This window comes from Lissotriton helveticus, chromosome 2_1 (assembly GCF_964261635.1).
Source record: "Lissotriton helveticus chromosome 2_1, aLisHel1.1, whole genome shotgun sequence".
Classification (NCBI taxonomy): Eukaryota; Metazoa; Chordata; class Amphibia; order Caudata; family Salamandridae; genus Lissotriton; species Lissotriton helveticus.
In genome coordinates, this window is record NC_136059.1 from 265233203 (window position 1) to 265252479 (window position 19277).

The 19277-nt window shown below is 42.0% G+C and overlaps 1 protein-coding gene across 1 annotated transcript in view; it reads right to left on the bottom strand.

Annotated features, from left to right (window-relative positions):
* Positions 1–19277, bottom strand: part of LOC144817899 (tetraspanin-36-like) — a 90128-nt gene that overhangs the window by 45299 nt on the left and 25552 nt on the right. The window contains exons 3-5 of the mRNA XM_078674797.1: positions 14769–14843; positions 8842–8937; positions 7801–7950 (exon numbers count right to left, since the gene is read on the bottom strand). Of these exons, the coding sequence (XP_078530923.1) occupies positions 7801–7950; positions 8842–8937; positions 14769–14843 (321 nt within the window). The remainder of the gene's footprint in view (positions 1–7800; positions 7951–8841; positions 8938–14768; positions 14844–19277) is intronic.

Sequence of the window (19277 nt, forward strand, 5' to 3'; positions counted from 1 at the left end):
CCAGACGTTATGTCTTCACTCCATTATTTTTGTTGAATTCGATTTTGTTGGTATTAGGACTCTGTACACTTTTCCACTGCTAACTATGGGCAAAGTGTTTGTGTTATCTCCTTCAAACATGGTAAAATTGCATTACCCCCAATTGATACTTGTAATTTACTTGTAAGTATATGGTACTGCATGTACCCGGGGCCTGTAAAGTAAATGCTACTTATGGGCTCCAGCACACTCATTGAAGTATCGTCTTTTAAAACATAACTTAGGCCTGCCACTTCAAGCTTTAGTGCAGTTTTAGGATGCCAATTCAATCTGGCAAAAAAAGCTTTAGCCAGACCTAAAGCTTCCTTTTTCTAAATAGTTATAAGTCACCTCTAAGGTAGGCCCTAAAGGCTTATAGGGCAGGCTACATTGTATTTTAAAAAAAATAGTACACGTGGGTTGAAGTTTTACATGTATTGAACAGAAAAACTCCTAAAGTCGTTTTTCACTGCTGTAAGGCTATATTTCCCATTGACTAAAACTGGGTTACCTCATTATATTTAATATGTACTAATTTCAGTTTGAGACCAGATAAAGGAATGCTATTTCCACTCAAATGAACTATAATTAACAGTCCCCTTTAATGGTAAAGCCAGATTTTAAGTAACAATTTTTAAAACCCGCTTTACGAAAGGTGGCATTTTTCTGCCTTTCTACCAGTGTCCTGAATCACATGACTGTGAATGGCTCTCCTGTTGTGGGTTGTGCATTGCTTTCAGACATCGAGACAAAAAAGACTTAGGCATGGAGGGAGAGTGTCTTCCTGATAGAATGGCTGGATAGTCGTTGTGCCCGGCCCTGAATACATTTCAAAGGACCTGCCTGCATCACACACAATGAAGCCTGCCAGCAGGCGTGACCCTGCCTTTGTCACCCTATACAAGTTGGAGTGGAGCCAAACTCAGGGCCAGAACCAGGTTTGGGGCTAGGCCTGGGAATTCCCTACACAAAGACTGGCTCTAGGTATAAAAGTGGAACCTTCAGAAACTCTCAGAAGAGCAATTCTGAACCTAAGAAAGATTCAGAAAAAGGACTTCCCTGCTTTTTGAAAAAGGAAGATTTTTTCAAAAATGCCTTGAACCCAAGCTTTCCAGAAGTGATTCAAAGTGTCAGTTGGTTGCCCTCCTGTTTCAGCTACAAGGACACAATAAGCTTTCAGGTGGTTCCCGGCACCTGCCCGGCAGACTAACACCAACTGGCCTGCCTGACCCCTGCTAAGTGCCTCTGCTGGAGTGACTCTTAATCACCAAGACATGCCCCCGCAGGTTCTAGACCCCTGGCTGGCATCAGAGTATTGAAAAGGTGAAGATACAGCAGTGCTGGCCTCCTGGTGAGTAGGAAGTGTCCACTTTGCACTGAGAATTGCCTGCACGTGACAACTACCATCACAAATCTCCAGCAGGACCTGCTCCTCCCTCCGAAAGCAACCATTAGGGCAACCGCCAACACGACGCTCCAGCAAGACTTGATTTGTGCTCTAACAATGACATCCCGCGTCGTCCGCCAATGTGATTCTCAAGCAACAAAGACTCGTCGCGCTACAGCAGCAACTACCCATGCCCTGCTCCGGGACCAAAACCTCCTCCTCACTGCCAACGCGAATGGCACTCTTCGCGCGGACATGAGAGAGTAACTCTTTAGCAGTATGAACCTGGACCTTGTATCCGACCCACGCTCCATGTGGTCAGCCTGTACTTTTTCCTAGCACAGCATGACCACATAACTGCAAGTGGTTCTTTGTTCTTTTTGGTGCGATTTCCACCTGAAACTTTGAAAATTCATACCTACAGTTCTACTTATTGGATTCTTGTCATTTTGGTGTTGTTTTACTTATTACGTTTTGTTCTATATTTCTAAAGTGCTTTGGGATTTTTCTTCACTTTTTTACTGTTTGAGTACTGCATAAATACTTGACACATTGCGTTCAAATTAAGCCTGACTGCTCATGTGCCAAGCTACCAAAGGGTTAAGCATAGGTTTATTAAGTGATATTTGTGGTTCACCCTGACAAGGATTGTGTTTAACCTCTTCAACGCTTATGACAAGCTCAGCTCGTCATGAGGCACAGTGGAGCTGTGCTCATGACGAGCTGAGCTCGTCATAACTGCCGCGGCACGCCCACGAGGGGTTAATTCCCCTCCTGTGCGGGCGTTCCACGGGAGTGGGTGAGCACAGCTCTGCTGTGCAGCATGACGAGCTGTGCTCGCCACGAGCACCGCGGCGCCGCGCGCGGCCCCCCTCCTCCCCGCACCGTGGGAGAATTAACCCCCCAAATGGAAGGGGTTAATATTAGAGTGGGGCTTCCACCCCTCTCAACTGACAACCAAATTTCTCGCAACATGTATTCGTAAAGCATATATTCACCTTGAAGGGCATCTTGGTGCTGAAATAATAGATATGTATTGTTGTCCAACCCAATGGCACTCATTTTGTTGATCTTAGAAAAATGAAAGGCTGAATAGACCTACCAGGATTCGAATTTATGGAGGGTATCTTGGCACTGAAATAACAGATATTCGCCCAATGGTTTTCCTTTGATTGATCTCAGAAGAATGAAAGGGCCCACCAGGATTCTAACCTGTGACTATGATGATAGAAAATAAAACTTTGGCAAAAGCGTGCCTAGCAGCACAAACAAAATTGCAGTCACACCTTCTGTTTGCATAGCACTAAGCAAAACAAAATGGTACCATAATCACGTCAGGAGCAGCGGACTGATTACGTTTAATCAATCAGTGCTTGGTCCCTGCTCCACAGAAAGGAATGGAAATTATGCTTGGCCTGCAGTGACCAATTATAATGTTGTAAAGAAGAGTGCCATGCAAGTCAGCAAATTGTAAGCAAAGGGCGGGCTCCAAGCCCTTTTTCTTTGTTAACAACAGTGTCTCACATGCAAGGCTCATGCGCTAGCACATGCTATCGCAGGCTTGACCAGAAAAATAAATGACTGAGAGCTGTGTGAGGAGGTGGAGAGCACTGAAGAGAAGGGGAGAATGAGAGGGGGAATAAAAGGAGTAGGGGTAGAAGAAAAAGCAAAGGAGAGAGAGCAAGGAAACACTGGCACTCCCTTGGAATTCCAAATGTAAATAAAATGCATATGCAGTGCAAGGCTACAACTCATCCAGTCAGAATGCTGTGAGACAAAATGTCCCCGAATGGAGTGATCGATGTGTGAAAGGTTGGAAGAATAGTGAAATGATCATCAGGTGAAAGAGAAAATGGATGGAAGAACAGAAGAATGGGCAGACCGAGAAGAGTGAATGGATGGTTGGATGAAAGAGGTGCATAGTGGAATATATTGATAAATGATTGGGTGAATGGATGAATGAATGGGTGAAAGGATGGATGGAAAATAGTACGGCCGAATGAGGCAATAATTTAGTGGATGTAAAGTGAAGGGGTGCACAAATGGATCGACAGATAAATAAATAGATAGATGGAATGGTGAATGGATGGATAAATTGTTAGAAGGAAGATTAAATGAACCTGGAAGGTTGGGTTTGCTCGTTTTGTGTGATTGGTGTGATTGCAGTATGTTTCAAGTGGGTGGCATTTTAATTTTCTGGGTAATCCCTTAGTGCACGATCAGTTTGCAGTGCATGTGTATGTGTGTGTGTGTCCCTCTTTATATGTCTGCAAATGTGTCTGTTACCATTGCACAATCCAAACACATACTTTCTGAACAGAGAAGCAGGCGGTGAAAGGCAGGAGAGAATTTAAGAACTCAAATGAGGGGTAAACAATTGAAAAAAATCCCCTACAGTAATAGTACTGACAAAACATGCACAAATGTACTCTAGGCAATCTTTAGAGTAAGTCAAGCATCACATATGGCCAACCTCTGATCCTGCAGCTCACTTGCATAGAAATCCATGGGGGAATGAATAATATTAACACATAGGGAAACATATAAAATACATTTTAATAACACCAAATTTTAAATTTTATTTTATTTAAATGTTAATATACAGTCTTTATAATAAACAATAAAGGTAACTTTTAATATACATAATACTGTTTAATAAAATGGTAATATGGTAAATAATCATTTATTTTCTTTACATGTAACATTAAATAAATATTAAATAATACTAAAGTTGCATCCAAGATGCAGCACGTACAAAACAAATTAAAATATAATTTAATTTTCTTTTAAATTGCAAAAAAACTAAATTAAGTTAATATGTAATAATAAGATACGTTTACGTGCAAGTATATTGTCCCTTTTTATAGTGGTATGCCTGTGAATATATTTTTACATTTTCTTAAAATGTCATTACTTTCTGTAGATAGCTCTCTGCCCGATTGCGGAGATCTCTATAAACAGAATGATAGTCACTAATGGTAACTTTTCACTCAGAAATTCAGTTATAGGTTTTACACCTAAGTACAGGCTTACATGTGCTTGTAAGGAGTTGTACTAAAAGTTTTTTAACAGGACCAGTAGAGTTTAATTATTAGTGTACCTGTGACCAGGCATGCATTTCGGTGGGGAGAGGGGGTTGCCATATCTGTAATTCTGGAGTGAGCACAAAAGTTGCAGTACTCTAGGCTGTCACGCCTGTAAACCTTTAACGGGACTTCCAGTAACACCCAGTTGTGCTGCAATCTTTCAGCGATTGCTTAAGCATTTTATTTTTGTTTTATTATTTCTGCCCCACTTGAAAGAAACTAGATTTCATCTGTTTACATACAATTTGTTAAATACTTCTCTTTAACATTTTCTAGGTGTTTCACAGTCCAGCTGGGCAAGAGTAAAACAGCACATTTTAAGAAGGTATTTTTTGTGTGGGTAAAATTATCTATCTCTCTGAATTACGCTGTGGCTGCCACAATTGTGGAAAGAGCTCATGGTAAAAGACTGGGTAAGGGAGCTACATTCAGATTACATCAAAAGTTCCACTGAAGAGAACCCAGAACTGCTGGGAACACTGAAAGCCCCTTGGATGTACTGGGCAATGATATCTATTATGTTCTATTTTCCTGTCTGGACAATAAAGTTATTCTGTAACATTACTTGTTCTTAATTTGTCAGGTCTTTCCTTGTAAGACCTTGACCTCATAGTACAGTTTACTCCAAATTAATAAGGGAATGACTAAATGAATACTGTTAAAATGTCAAAACAGCCTTGAATAAAATTTCTTTGAAGACCCAATAATGAAGCTAAGTCGATGGGGGATCAATGAGTGTAAGGACGCAGAGGGTGTGTAGGCATAGGGAAGTGAGCAGGAGGAGGCTATTACAGGGGTGAGGAAGCCGGGAAAAGAAGGGGGTTTGTGGTGGGACGAGCAAGAGTGAATCCAGCAGAGGAGAGAGTCAGGTAAGGCATGCATTCCTATGGAGTACTGAAAGTTAAATGTTAATGAAACATGCAAAATACAAAATCTCCCTTTGTCATATTTCACTGACTGTTTCATGAGACAAAAGTAGTGAATTGCTACTAAATCCACTTGGGATACATAGAACCCAATGAACAGATTGTGAGAAAACACAAAAATAATTTCCTCTGTCAGAAAATTTTCCACAATGTCAGTTCGACCTTGGGCGATCTACAAACTACATTTTGCAGGATCACTTGGCGCGGCCATCTTGGGCAGCTCCCTGTATAAAAGGGAGCCGTGCTCAAGTCTCTGTGCTCAGTATTGAGGAAACTCCCTGAAGCAGAGAACATTCCTGGCCTTCGCTGACATCTTGAGTGCATGTGTTTGTGCAACAGAATCCGGAGCTTCACTCAGGGCTGGCGCTAGGCATGGGCGGCTTGTGCAGCTGCCTAGGGCCTCCCACTCAGCCTACCAGCCTACCAGCATGGGACCCACTAGTCCTCATGTACCCCTGCCAATCCAATTGAAAGAAAAGTGTCTCTTTACAGTTGGGCGCATGGGAGGGGGCCCTCTCACTGGGCCTCTCAGGGATGGAGTGGGAAGGTCTAGGGTAGAGGGGACACTTCCTCCTGTCGAAGTTGCAAGGAAACACACTTTGCAGGTTTGTCCTGCAATTCGGCCTCCTGTCAGGCTGCCCATTCAGAGACACTGCAGAGCGCCCTTTGTCCAGCACTTTAGAAGCCCCCAGTTTTAACTCTCAGCCTTACAAGCTATTCTCACACTTCAGCCCGATAAGAGCTGTAACAGAGGTGCTCGTAGTTGGCTGAGAGGAGTAGCTGCGGCACAGGAGGAGTCTCCACAAAGAAGCTTCCGCAGCTCTGAATGTGTCACTTATGTAAATTAAAGCAGCCTCACACATTCCCTTTTGCAGGGGCCCTGAAAATCCAAGAAGTGGTCCTGGCTTCACTGACTGCCTGCACTGGTGAGAAGGCGATTCAGAAGTTCATGGTGGCAATTATCCGAGGCATTGCAAGTCGCAAGTGCCAGGGTCCTGGCCAGACAAGGTAGGAGCGTGTGCTCCCTATTGTTGTGAAATCGGATCGCATGAGAATCCAGAGACCTACTAGAGGGAATGTAATTGCAAAGAACTTTCTGAGCTAAGATCCCTCACAATCGTGGACATTTAGACAACAAAATTCATCCGACGAATGTGAACATTTAAGAAGGGTCTCTTACAATTGCTCAGGAATGAGAACAATGAGAGGAGACTGGATCCTTGGGTACAAACTGAAATGACTTGTTAAAAGCATTAGAAAACTAGCAACTTGGAGGATACTTTATCCTGGTTTTTTTTGGTTTTTTTTGGGGTGAGAACTTTCACCCCAATCCCAGGAACACAGTGACTCTAACTTGGTTATATGGAAGAAACTGGTTGATCGTGAAGGTGAGATAATTTTCAAACAAGGCTATGTGTATGTTTGGTTAATTGTCTAATGATGTTTGCTAATCTCTACACAGTGTCAAGTTTACTTAGAGCACTTCCTGGAAACACACGAGAGCAGCAAGCCTCTGGCCCTAGAAAAACAGGTACTAGGGTTACTCTTTAGAATTGGAATGAGGGCAGGTATTTTCAAGCAATGAAGATGCTAAACCTCCCACCTTGTCAGATTCTTTTCCTTGCTGTACCTTCCCAGCTCTCTTCCCCTCACCTGGCCTCTCCAACACCCTGTTTACCTTGGGGAAGTAATCAGAGATTTGGTACAGCCTGGAGGTGGAACCATTTTGAGCATTGGAAACTATTGAGGCTCAATTTGGCTTTGACACCCTGACATCAGCAGTGAAAGGATACAATTCATCTAAACAGCACACTGTGAGACCAAAATGCTCATGGGTGGGAGAAACACACGAACAGGAAGGAATGCCATCCAATCAAGAGAAGTGAAACAGACAACAAAACCATCCAGTCACGAGCTAGGGGGCAGACCCATAGCCCTCGCTAAGCAAAGGTTACATATTGGAAACAACAGGTCTTGGCAACAGACACTTAAAGCTGCCTGTTGCTAAGACCTAAAAAGAAAGTTTAAATTAAAAAACAGAAAAACATTGGTTTCAGACAATAGCTGTTGAAATGATTGGCTTTTAATAGACTGTATATGTGAAGAGAACTCCAGCTACCATAATGATAAGTAATTATCAAGCTTGAAAGTTATGTTGCCATCACGTGAAACTGTACTGTACCTTACTCATTTTGAAGTAATGCTTCCTTATTTTGCCCAAATGCAAACGCTCACATCTCAGTGTGTTACGAAAATGATCAGTCTCTCTGTCTCACAGGCTAGTTTCTCACAAAGTGCCTTACCTGCTCCTAAAACATTTAAATTAATTTATCCAGACAGAAGGATGCAAGGCACAAATAAAAATATACAAAACACCACGTACCTCGCTGAAGAGATCTTCTGGCTGCTCAAGGCTCCCAGTACAGTTCTGAGGGTGAACACAGCAACTCAGAGGAGCAGAATTATTGGCAGCAGCATCAAACCAAGGAGTGAACTCCCAGTCGAAATAACCTTGGGCTCCACAGCACTGTAACTGCAGATCAAAATAACTTGTTATTGTCTGTAGCAAAGTTCCTCCATCACACCTTGCCATTGTCTATATTAGTTTTAACCCCTTGGCGCGGCCGCGATTCTGCGCCTGTGCGGCTGTTTTGAAGAGTGGGCGGGTTCATGACGGCCCCCAGCCGCCATCAGCACATGCCCACCATGATGCATGACGGCCGGGGGCCGTCAGCAGCATGGAAGGGGTTAATGATATTTGGTGTATAAACTGTGGAGCATCCTTAAAAAAAATATTTTGGAAGTCTTAAGTGGTTTTCTGTTTTTTCTATGTTTTTAAATGCTATTCAAGAATTTTTTGATTTATATCATGAATCACTGTGGCTAGATTTTGCGACTAAGGGCCTCATTATTCTTCTATATCGTTGTGACCCACAACGTTGGTTCATTGTCGGATCTTCTTTCTGGTTAAGCTGGGGGCAAAATACAAAAAGTCAGAAACTATTATCAAATATTTGACCTTCCAGGTAGCCACATTCCTAGCAGACTGACTCTGGAGTCTAGGAGCGGTGTAGAAGATTCTTTGTCCCTCACAGCTCTCGTCCATTCTCGTGGTTGAAAATGGTAAATTATGCAATTTAAGGAGATATGTCAGAAAAAAATAACAGCAGCCCCCTCCAGCAGTGCTGCATGATGTGTTGTAGTGTTGTCAGGGTGGTTGCTGCCAGCTTAACCATTACAACCGCAGAACCTTTCGGTGTCTTATCACCTTGTGCCCTCCACTCACTCACTGCAGAATGCTTTCTAATTAATGTAGTTTGTAATTTAATAATGTTAAAATATAAAGCCCTTTTTATTCTATATAAATTAAGTGGAAGCTTTGTTTTTTTTGTTTCAGATTGGTATCTACAAAGCAATGCTTTACCTGCTGCTGTCCATAATCCAGTGACTGCGACTGTGCATTGTATCCATTATATTTCTGCATTATATCATGTATTTTATCTGCCATGTTACTTAATCCCTGTGGAAAACAAAGCACAAACATAGATATTTTGTACGATTCTGCCTTGGTGAACAGAAACCTTTACCATATTTCAAGACCGTTTAACCTCAGCTCCTGTCCTTATTATGATCTGTATCCAAGAAAATATTAATAAGGACCCAATGGTGCGCATTCCATGTCAGCTCACAGTGTGGAATACACTGATGTGCCGACATCCCACTGATCTTACTGAACACTACAATAATTCTATTAGTAAAGTACTTGATCTAATAGCCCCAACTAAATTAAAACTACAAAAAAATAAACCCTCCAGATCCTGGTTCAATACTGACCTTAATAATGAGAGACGTGCTCTCAGACAGACTGAAAGGCACTTGGAGACAACAGCCTTCCCCCTCTAATCTTATCCTCCTTAGAACTGCAAGGGCTAACTACAAAAAACATATCTTTAATGGGAAAGCTACCTTCTTCCGTTCACAACTTGACCGGGCTAGAAATCGACCCAGGGAACTATTTAACATCGTCAAATCCCAAACTTCCTCAGCCCCCCAAACTACTAGCTAAGGTTGAAAGATGTGAAGAAATTACTAGCTTCTTTTCTGATAAAATTACTAAGATTGATCAAACCTTTGCCCTTACGCCCCCTCTAGATAACCAACCTCCCCTCCTTAACCTCCTCTCCTTGTCTCCTTCCTCTCTCATCAATCCCCCTGATCCTGCCCAACCCCTCCCCCCCCCGCTGTCACCCCCGCAGAACCTTTCCACTCCGTTCCTCAACTTAAAAAAAAGACAGGCTTCCTGGAACTACTTTTGCCCAGTTTCTGAACTTGATGTCCTCAACATCTTCACCAAGCTCAAACCGTCCTCACATACCAAAGATCCCCTCTCGGCCTATCTTGTACAAGAAATAAAACACACCATTGTCCCCTATTGGACTTCTATTATCAACTCCTCCCTTACTAATGGTTGTGTCCCTGCATCCCTCCAATTAGGCCAAATCACCTCCATCATCAAAAAACGTCATGGCCGACCCTAATGACTTAAATAATCTACGTCCTAACTCCAACCTTCCTTTCTTATCTAAGGCCTTGGAAAAATGTGCCCTGCTTCAATTAGACAAACATATCAACACTTTCAACCTCTTGGACGCTTTACAATCAGGCTTTAGAAGGGCTGTAGCACTGAAACTGCAATGCTCAACATTATCGATGACATCGATGGTTCCCTAGAAAAGGGTGAATCTTCCCTTCTCATTCTTCTAGACCTCTCAGCTGCCTTTGATACCGTTAACCACATAGCTGTACTCAATATTCTCAAAAACCGTTTTGGCTTGGATAGTGCCGTGCTCAAGTGGGTCACCTCATACTTCCAACATAGAACCCAACAAATTAAAGTCTGTATTTGCCCTCTAAACCTCAGCCAATCACCACGGGTGTCCCCAAGGGCTCTATTCTCTCTCCCACTCTATTCAACCTCTTCATGGAACCCCTTACTCGTATTCTTAAACAAGCGGAAATCAGTTACCACCTCTATGCTGATGATACACCACTTTATTATAGAATCAAATCCCATGATGACGTCTTACATCTTAATGACACTTTGACTAAGATTCAATTGTGGTTCTATTGCAACCACCTCAAATTAAACCCTAAAAAACTGAAATCATTCTATTCTCTCCTAAAAACAACCCACTCCCTATCCCACACTGGATCTCCGACATTAAAGCTCTCAACTGCCCTCTTACCATCTCTAACTCAGTCAAGTCCCTCGGCATCAGGGTCGACCAGAGCCTCAGTCTTACTCCCCACATAAAAAAACTCAGCCAAAGGTGCTCTCTTCTCGCTGCACCATCTTAAAAAAATCAAACCCTTTATTCCTGCAGATGACTTTAAGTCAGTTGTACGATCATTGGTCCTGTCCAGAATTGGTTACGGTAACGCCATTCTTGCTGGAACTCCTAAAGTCCACCTAGCCCCTAGCAAATCTATCCTTAATCTTGCTGCCAGGCTAATTACTGACTGCAAACGCTTTGTTCACATCTCCCCCCTTCTCAAAAACCTTAAATGGCTTCCGATCGAAGGCAGATCTACCTACAAGACCGCCTGCATCACACACAAAGCCCTCCACCAAAATACACCTTCCTACCTCTCGGACAAACTCCACAAAGCGGGTTGCACTAGAACTATGAGGAGCACTAGTGCACTTGTACTTGTCCCTCCTTTATTCAAAAAGAAATCAACGCAATCTCGCTCTTTCTCTGGAAATGCACCTTCCATCTGGAATGCTCTTCCCAAAGATTTATGTTGCAACCCCTCCTACCCCTGCTTCAAAAAAGACCTCAAGCTGCTCCTTCTCAATCAATACTGGAGTACTTAATTTATTGTTCTGTGACTACTAATTTTCCTTCTCCCTCCATGGTCATTATCGACTCCCTTGTTCATCCTTTTTTTCTCTCTTCCCACCCCCTCACTCCCCCCTTTTTTATCTCTCAGAATTTCGCCCTCCCTCTGCCACCTTCTCTCCCCTTTTTCCCACTTACCACAATCTTACTTCACTCTCTCGCCCTCCCCCCTTCTCACTTACTTTTTAATCTCGGCTCCCATCCAGTTCCTCTTACCTCAATCTGTTACTTTTCTTTGGTCTACCTATCTTATGTACCCTTTCCAAAATCTATCAAAGTGCCCTGCCTCATTACCTAATTGTACTATAACTCTGTTATTACCAAATGTTGAAAAGCGCTCTGATACTCTTGGGTCCAGTCAGCGCTATATAAAACCCTTTAAATAAATAAAATAAAAGTAAACATATCATATTTCAGAAGTCAAGGAGAAAAATACCATGAAGGTAGGTTCATGTAGGTAAGTACAGAGGCACTATTCTTAACACACCTTGGACATACCTACATAAACTTACTTTGACGATTGGCCCTCGGTCTTTAGGCTACAATAATTGGCACATCAATATATTCCATATAATATTCAGGTACTATTCCAGAGGCATAACACAATATTTGTATACCCCTTGCAACATCTGCTTAAGGGACCCTGAGAGTCTTGGCACCTGTGTCATAAGTGGCAAACTGTAAGTGTATAATCTCCCCCCACAAAAACACACCATAGGTTTCAGTGAGAGAGGTGTCCCCGCACTTCGGGGCATATTATCAATGGCCAGCGTTAATTATCGCTGGCCACGCTTAGCGATAGATTTTTTTATCGCAGGAAATTATCGCCATGGCGGTGTTTTCCATGGAACATCGCTGGTTTTCCAGCGATGTTCCATAGAAAACGGCGATAACCTTGCTGATACGACCCTGTGGTCGTCTCAGCATAATCCACCCCCTATGTTGTGAATAGGTAAGTCAGGATTTTAGCAGACGTTAGTTAACGTCTGCTAAAATCCTGAGAGCCACCTTGTAAATATCACGATGTGCATTTTGCGATAATTTACAAGGTAGTCCGTCAGGGGTACGCCCAGTGACGCCCACTCTGCATCTCATTAGAGATGTAAAGTGAGGCATTGGCAAAATGGCTGCTAACATGCGATAATGCATGTTAGCACCGGCTTGCAAATAGGGCGATAAGATTATCTCCGCTTTTTTGGCTTTTAAAGCCAAAAAATCGGAGATAAGGCCCTTGTTAATATGCCCCATAATTTGTACCGCATTAAGGTGAGTTTAAAGACCATTTAAAAATCATTTCCCAAAGGAAGTATTGGGTTTCCCAGTGGGTTTTTGGGAAGGGCAGGAATTGACATCTTCCATAAATAACCCAACTTTCTTTATATTCACAGTGCTCTCATTCATGATGGAACAGGAATTTGGTTTTATTCTGGGAAAATAAGTTACTTACTTGTAACACCAAGGTCCGTGTTAAAGAAGGTGCTCTGGGGGCCCACTGGGCCTGTGTGCCCACATTTTGCACCTCCTGTGCACTTTGGTACTTCAGAAGGGGTTGCAGATGCTTGCACTGCCACCTCTGTAATACAGATTGTGCTGGCTATAAATGTGCACGAAACAATCTCAAGGTGGTGTTTCCTCATTTGCATAGGGGTGTGGCCCATGCAAATGAGGGATGCTGCTGCCTTTGTGCCCATGGCACAATTATAGGCAAAGAGGCAGTCAGACTAATTCTAGAGGCGCTCACACTGTGGGAGCCTCTAGAAAGTAAGGGGAATGGGCTCCATGGATACCTCAGACATCTGGGTCAGGTGAGTGCAAGTCACTCACTGCACCTGCCTGTGGGGGATTTCTGTCCTGCTTTAATTCTGAGCTCAGTTGTTTGCATGCAGACTGACATGGCAGCTTCAAACAGCTGATCCACCATTCACTAATGCACTGTTCCCAAAGCAGGCCCAGTTCACACTTGCACTGGTAACTGCATTTGCTGTGATACGACGCACAATTTAAAAGTGGGCTGTGGCCCAAAGTGAAACAGGCTTGCATACCTATTATGAGGTCCAAGCTACCCAGCAATGGGTATCTGCATTAGATAAACAAGCAAACCTTCCTTAAGAATGGAACAGACTTTAAAGTCTTTCGACTTACTTTACTTGGAATCAACTGCTGCTGTGATGCATGCTGGGAATGTGACGGAATGCAGCTACCTTAAAGTGACAGTGACGTTTCTTCTCTATATGCAAAGACATAGGTATGGGTCCTAGAAGCAGAAATGCTGCTATGTGTATTTTTTATGTCCATTTAGATTTTTGTTTTTTTTAGTATGAAACTGAATGCTTCCATGCTGTTAAAAGATAAAAACCAGAAAGGAAATGTTACCTCTCCATCGGCATTGCTTGTTTAAGGATAGATTTACTTTTCCCACTTCCAAGATGATCCTGAATATATGAGGGGATATTCTAATATGTATGCACATTAATAGAGATGCTGTGACCGAGAACTAGAGGCATACAACTTGAAACTGTGAAAAGAATAGGTATATATTGTATTATCAGTTCACAGTGGTGACGTTGGAATTACCACAGTGGGGAATGCTGTACATTTGTAGTGAAAGACACACAATTGATGGACGGAATGCAGAACAAATGAAAACATTCACCCCCAGTCAAGAGATCTGGGTTAAATCCATCATTCTTTTGCTCACCATGCCACCCCAGTTTAGACCTGGCCATATGCAAATTAGTCTTGACCCTGTGCCTCATGGGAACAGTCCAGACCGAACTGCCAAGCCATGTCTCCCCTGATCCGGAATCAAGCATCCTAGGACCGGTTTCTGGCTATCAGTGGTCATCAGCCAGGATAGCTTGACTCCAGTGGCGTAGTGAGCCCGGGACCCACGTCTGGGCATACCCGGCGCACTTAGGGCGAGAAAGCAAAAGACTCACAATTGACGGGCATTTGTAGTTATCATCATTTGAAGCTGTAGCGGTACCCCAGCACTATTTTCATTTTCCCAAAGTTGTCACATTTCTACCGCTTCAACTAACTCGTGTCATGCAGTTTAATGTAATCCATTTGGAGGAGTAGAGCGCTGGGTTGACCTTGCCCAGAGTCAATCTTATGGCTTGCCAGTCACTGCAGATGTCAGCAGAGAGCGTTTATCTCACCGAACCATCTTCAGATACTAATACAAAAGGCAATACAATACTGTCTGATAGTCTTTATCTGGTACACTCTAAAACGGTGCAACCACTCACCAGTCAAAGTAATTGTTATATTTACACAGGTAGATTGTGCGATTATGTAAATATTCAGCCACCTGGTGCTGATATACGGAATGGGCTCATCATACAAATGCAAATGACGTATTGTCTAAGTTAAATCAAATGGAAGATTAAAAAATATTATAAATACAAATAACTTTTTTTCATTTCAGACAATGCTCTGATCTTACCTTTGTCAGCGTGTACACAGATGCTATGAAGATGCCCAGTTCAACTAAAAAGAAAAACTGGGTAATGTTCTTGAACTGAAATGGAAGAGGAACAAAGCACATATCAAAACACACGAATAACTCATCAGCTGTTTGTCAGAAAACCTGAGAAACTGCTTTCACGGATGGCAACAGTTCATTCCGCTGGATTTACTTTATTTTGTGTTGGTTTGTATAGTGGTGCCAGGCATAAACACAATTCATAGGACTGGAAACATGTAGTTACAAAGGGGTAATTTACAAAGGAGTCTCTGCAAGAATAAAACCAGGTTTCCATTGTTGACCCAGTAGGTCGGTGCAAGTAGTGATTATTAAAATAAATCCCACTGGCAACACACAAAACATTTTTCTATAAATAATGTCTGTAAAACGCATCAGGGGTGTAGTCTTTCCAGTTACTACAAACTGTAAACGGATCACTTATATTTATAAATAAATACTATACATAAGGCAGTGACGTACTACGCAGATTCAACCCTGCACACCTACGGGCCGATTCACAGAACTAATTTAAGACAAAATCCTAAACTTACTACTTTTGGTATTCACAGAAGTTAGGATTTTGTCTTAAATTTGTCTTAAGACAAACTTAAGGCAGACTTAAGACAAACTTAAGACAAAATCCTATCTTAAGTCTGTCTTAAGTCTGTTTTAAGAAAAACTTAAGACAAAATCCTAACTTCTGTGAATACCAAAAGTAGTAAGTTTAGGATTTTGTCTTAATTTAGTTCAGTGAATCGGGCCCCTAGTTTTGTAAGACACTTAGGCACATTCACAGGCATATTTCAGATCCAGAGTATAAAGGAAAAAAGTACCACCTGTGTACAGATACAGTAGCTATAAAAAATGTTTTATCTGTTTATCTGGATATTCTTTATAGCACAACACTTAGCATCTCTTTAGCTCCAGAGCTCTCTATAGTTTATTTTATTTTGATTTTTGTAAGCGCTACAAATCACCTGGTGGTAATCTCTCAGCACTATGCATCTAATGCATAGGTCCTGTGAACAGCTGACGGTAGATACAGTATACTGCTGCTAAGATGGTAAACCCCTTGCTGAGTTCAAAAGACAAAGCCTATTGAGTGATCCAGGTTGAAGCAGGAGCTGGTTTTAGGCGTCCAACTAGCAGGCCTGGGTCAAAACAGGAAGCAGCTGTGGCAAGCGCACAGGGATTGGCTAGCCGCAGGTCTGTCTGAATAGATGGGGATTTAAAGCAAATTTCTGATTCTAAGAAAGTCTAAGGTGCACTAGGACGTAGTTTCACTGACATGAACTTTGTACACCTAGGGCCTTCCTCCAAGCTTCTTTTAGTAGAGTGATCAAATAGGCAATAAATTATTGTTCCACTAGTAAGGATTGAGCAAGTTTGTCAAGATGATCGCTGATTGGGCAGATGATGATTTGTGGATGACATGAAGGGATCTGATGGTTATTACCTTTACAGGGAGCCAATTGGGGAATGTGGGCCAGTGTGATATGATCATAGTTGAGGCAAAACAGAGGACCCGCAGTATGAATCTCGGCTATTTTGCCAATTATTGTGATGAGAAGCCAGTGTTGAGGCAGTATCAACAGTCAAGGCAAGAGATTCCCAGTGAAAGGGTTAATGCCAATTTTTTTTTATAAGAGAGGTCGCAGGATGTGTCAGCGATGGAAACCTGATTCGCCAACATAATTTATTTAGTCCAGAGTATAAATCCAAGAAACTGGGATAACAGAAGTCCAACTGAACACCTGGAAAGACCCCTCCTAGATATGCCTTACTCGCTAAACATATTTAAAAACGGTATGCATTTTGATTTGGTAAAAAGAAGAGGAGTGTTGCCAAACAAGATATGAACAACTAACAGGAGTTTGCTGTATCCCTGAATAGTAATCAGGGCAAATGTTTAGCACGATCTTGGTTATCCAGCCATTTCACATCCGTGGAAAATGTTTTTGGACCCGTGGGTGACGGTAAACTATACTCTTGAGTTTGAATGACAATTTAGGCCTGATTTAGATCTCGGAGGACGGGTTACAGCGTCACAACAGTTACGGATATTCCGTTCGCCAAAATATAAATCCAATAGGATAGAATGGGATTTATATTTCGGCGGATGGGACATCCGTCACCATTGTGATGAAGTAACCCATCCGCTGAGATCTACATCAGGCCCTCAGCCATTTTAGGGAAATGGCGGCAGCAGATTACCCTTTGTAATGACTTGCCTCTAAAATGCAGTTAATGTCTCAAATCTGATTCTAAAATGTACCTATTGTTGGTGAACATATGTTGAAGTCCTTAATAAGGTTGCAAACCTTTCCCTAGATGCATACATAGCTTGAATGGCATCATGAGTATTCCCAATAAATCATTTCGACAAGAAGCAAAAATCCAAACATCTGTTGCAGATTTTCTGCTCAACACTTTTGGGCTTATCGTGTAAAGGCTGACCTCTGGACCACTGCGATTATGTCAAGGTTGACCATAATGCCACCATGATCAAACTCTCATTGAAATGTTGGTTATAGCCTTTGCAGCTCAAAAATTATCAATATAAAAGGCAGGGTTTGACTATAATATATACATTCTGGATTATCAGCCAAAAGTAGGGTTGAGTAGGTACCTCAGGCCTCGTTGGTGCCCCCCCAACTGAAAATTGCAATAATATGGGACCATCATATATTTCCATCCATATCCCTCCATTCCAGGTCTGACATGCAAGGGAGATAACTTCCAGCACATCAGACCAATTTGTTTACTGTTACTGTTGGGGTTTGTTTCTATGAAACTAAAATAAATGCCAAGCAGGCCACGATGATACGGTGGCTCTTTTGCGGACATTCAATTTTTGCTGAAAGTGCATCCGCCATGTCACAATGTTTGACTTTTATCAAAAATCCAATACAGTGTTGAAAGGGGACTCATAATACAGCTACAGCGGGGCTTACAGTCAAAGGGCCTCTGCCCCCTCTTGTTGTCACACACACTATATTCTAAATAAGATACATGTAGGAAGTCCTTCCTTGTTAGATGAGTATTAAAATATTTGCTTTTTACACTGAGGCCTTGACTACTTCATTGATAATAATTAAGCTAAGCCAGTTTTATTGTCTGGTAGTATCCTGTACCACACTATGCTTTGTCTACCATTGATAACCAAAGTAAGTAGTCTTATAGAAATTTGGAAATTAAAAACAACTTGCTACATAACTAAACAGTTGTATGGATCATTCAGATAAGGTATTTATGAAGCTGTTTACTTATGAAGTAAAAACAGTGGAAAAATAATGTCATTGATTGTGGATTTTGTTGTGTCATCTCAGTTGACATCACAACTGGCCATGTTGAAGAGAAAACACCTCCACCACCTGGGCAGAAGGAGGTCTGCCCCATTTGAACATTGCTGAGTGCTTTTCCTCCAAGGTGGCTTATGCAGCCATGGCAGGAGCCACTGGATGGTGATTCCTACATTGCAGGCACTGCATGGGGGAATTGCTGACAAGATAGTTGGAAAGCGATTATGGGCTCCATTACAGGTGTACGTCTCAGGTAACCACATAAAAGGTTTCTGTGACATGCTGATAGCGTAATCTTAGTACATGGACATTGGTCACAATTGCTGTGTGGGTTCCCCCTCCCACAATACTTAATCATTGGACTTTTTGTATGACATGAGAGATACGTTTTCTTACACTCACTGTCCCCTGATTCCTTCTTTCTCTCATCTGGTAGATTGCTATTTTTACTGGTCCTACCTTCCATTAATTGCTACTTTAAGGGTGCCATTTAAGTGGCCATGACGCCGCGCCTGAAGAAGAACCCAAGATTCAACACAGCTAGGATCGATATGCAGAAGTTATCTGTTTCAAACTGTTTGAAATAATTGCAATAATATTTACACTGGTGTAGTAACCTTATTTGTGTGTTTGTACCTTTGATATATTTTTATCTTTTTTGCTGCATATGTGCTTTTCTCTTGGAGTTTTACTGTCATTCAACACTTTTCCTATGCACTGCGCTGTCACTTTTTTTACCTATTTTTCGCACCCTTGATGATTACGTTGTTCACAAAAAATTGCTTATTTAATGTTCAAATAAGCAAATGAATCATGTGCTCTGATTTGTCCCATGGCTATTATTGAGTCAAAAGTTCTTAAATATTAGCTTGACATGAATGCTATGGATAAGACTACCATACACCGTGCCACTCCACAACAAGAACCGTACAGACTTTCTATAGATTACGCATTTACTGATAAGTGATTCCAAATTCCCCACTCCCTTCCTTTATCAATATAAAGATGTTACTCCTAGTAAATCAGAGGCACTTGTCTGCAGCTCTGTGCAAGTCTGTCATGGGATACATGGTGGTCTAGCATGGATGATGTTCTGTTTAAAGTGGTCCATGTCTGTCACCTTGTTTTGTGGCATGTGCATCACAGATGTGGTGTTACCAATTCTTGGAACAGGTAGTGGCTCCAC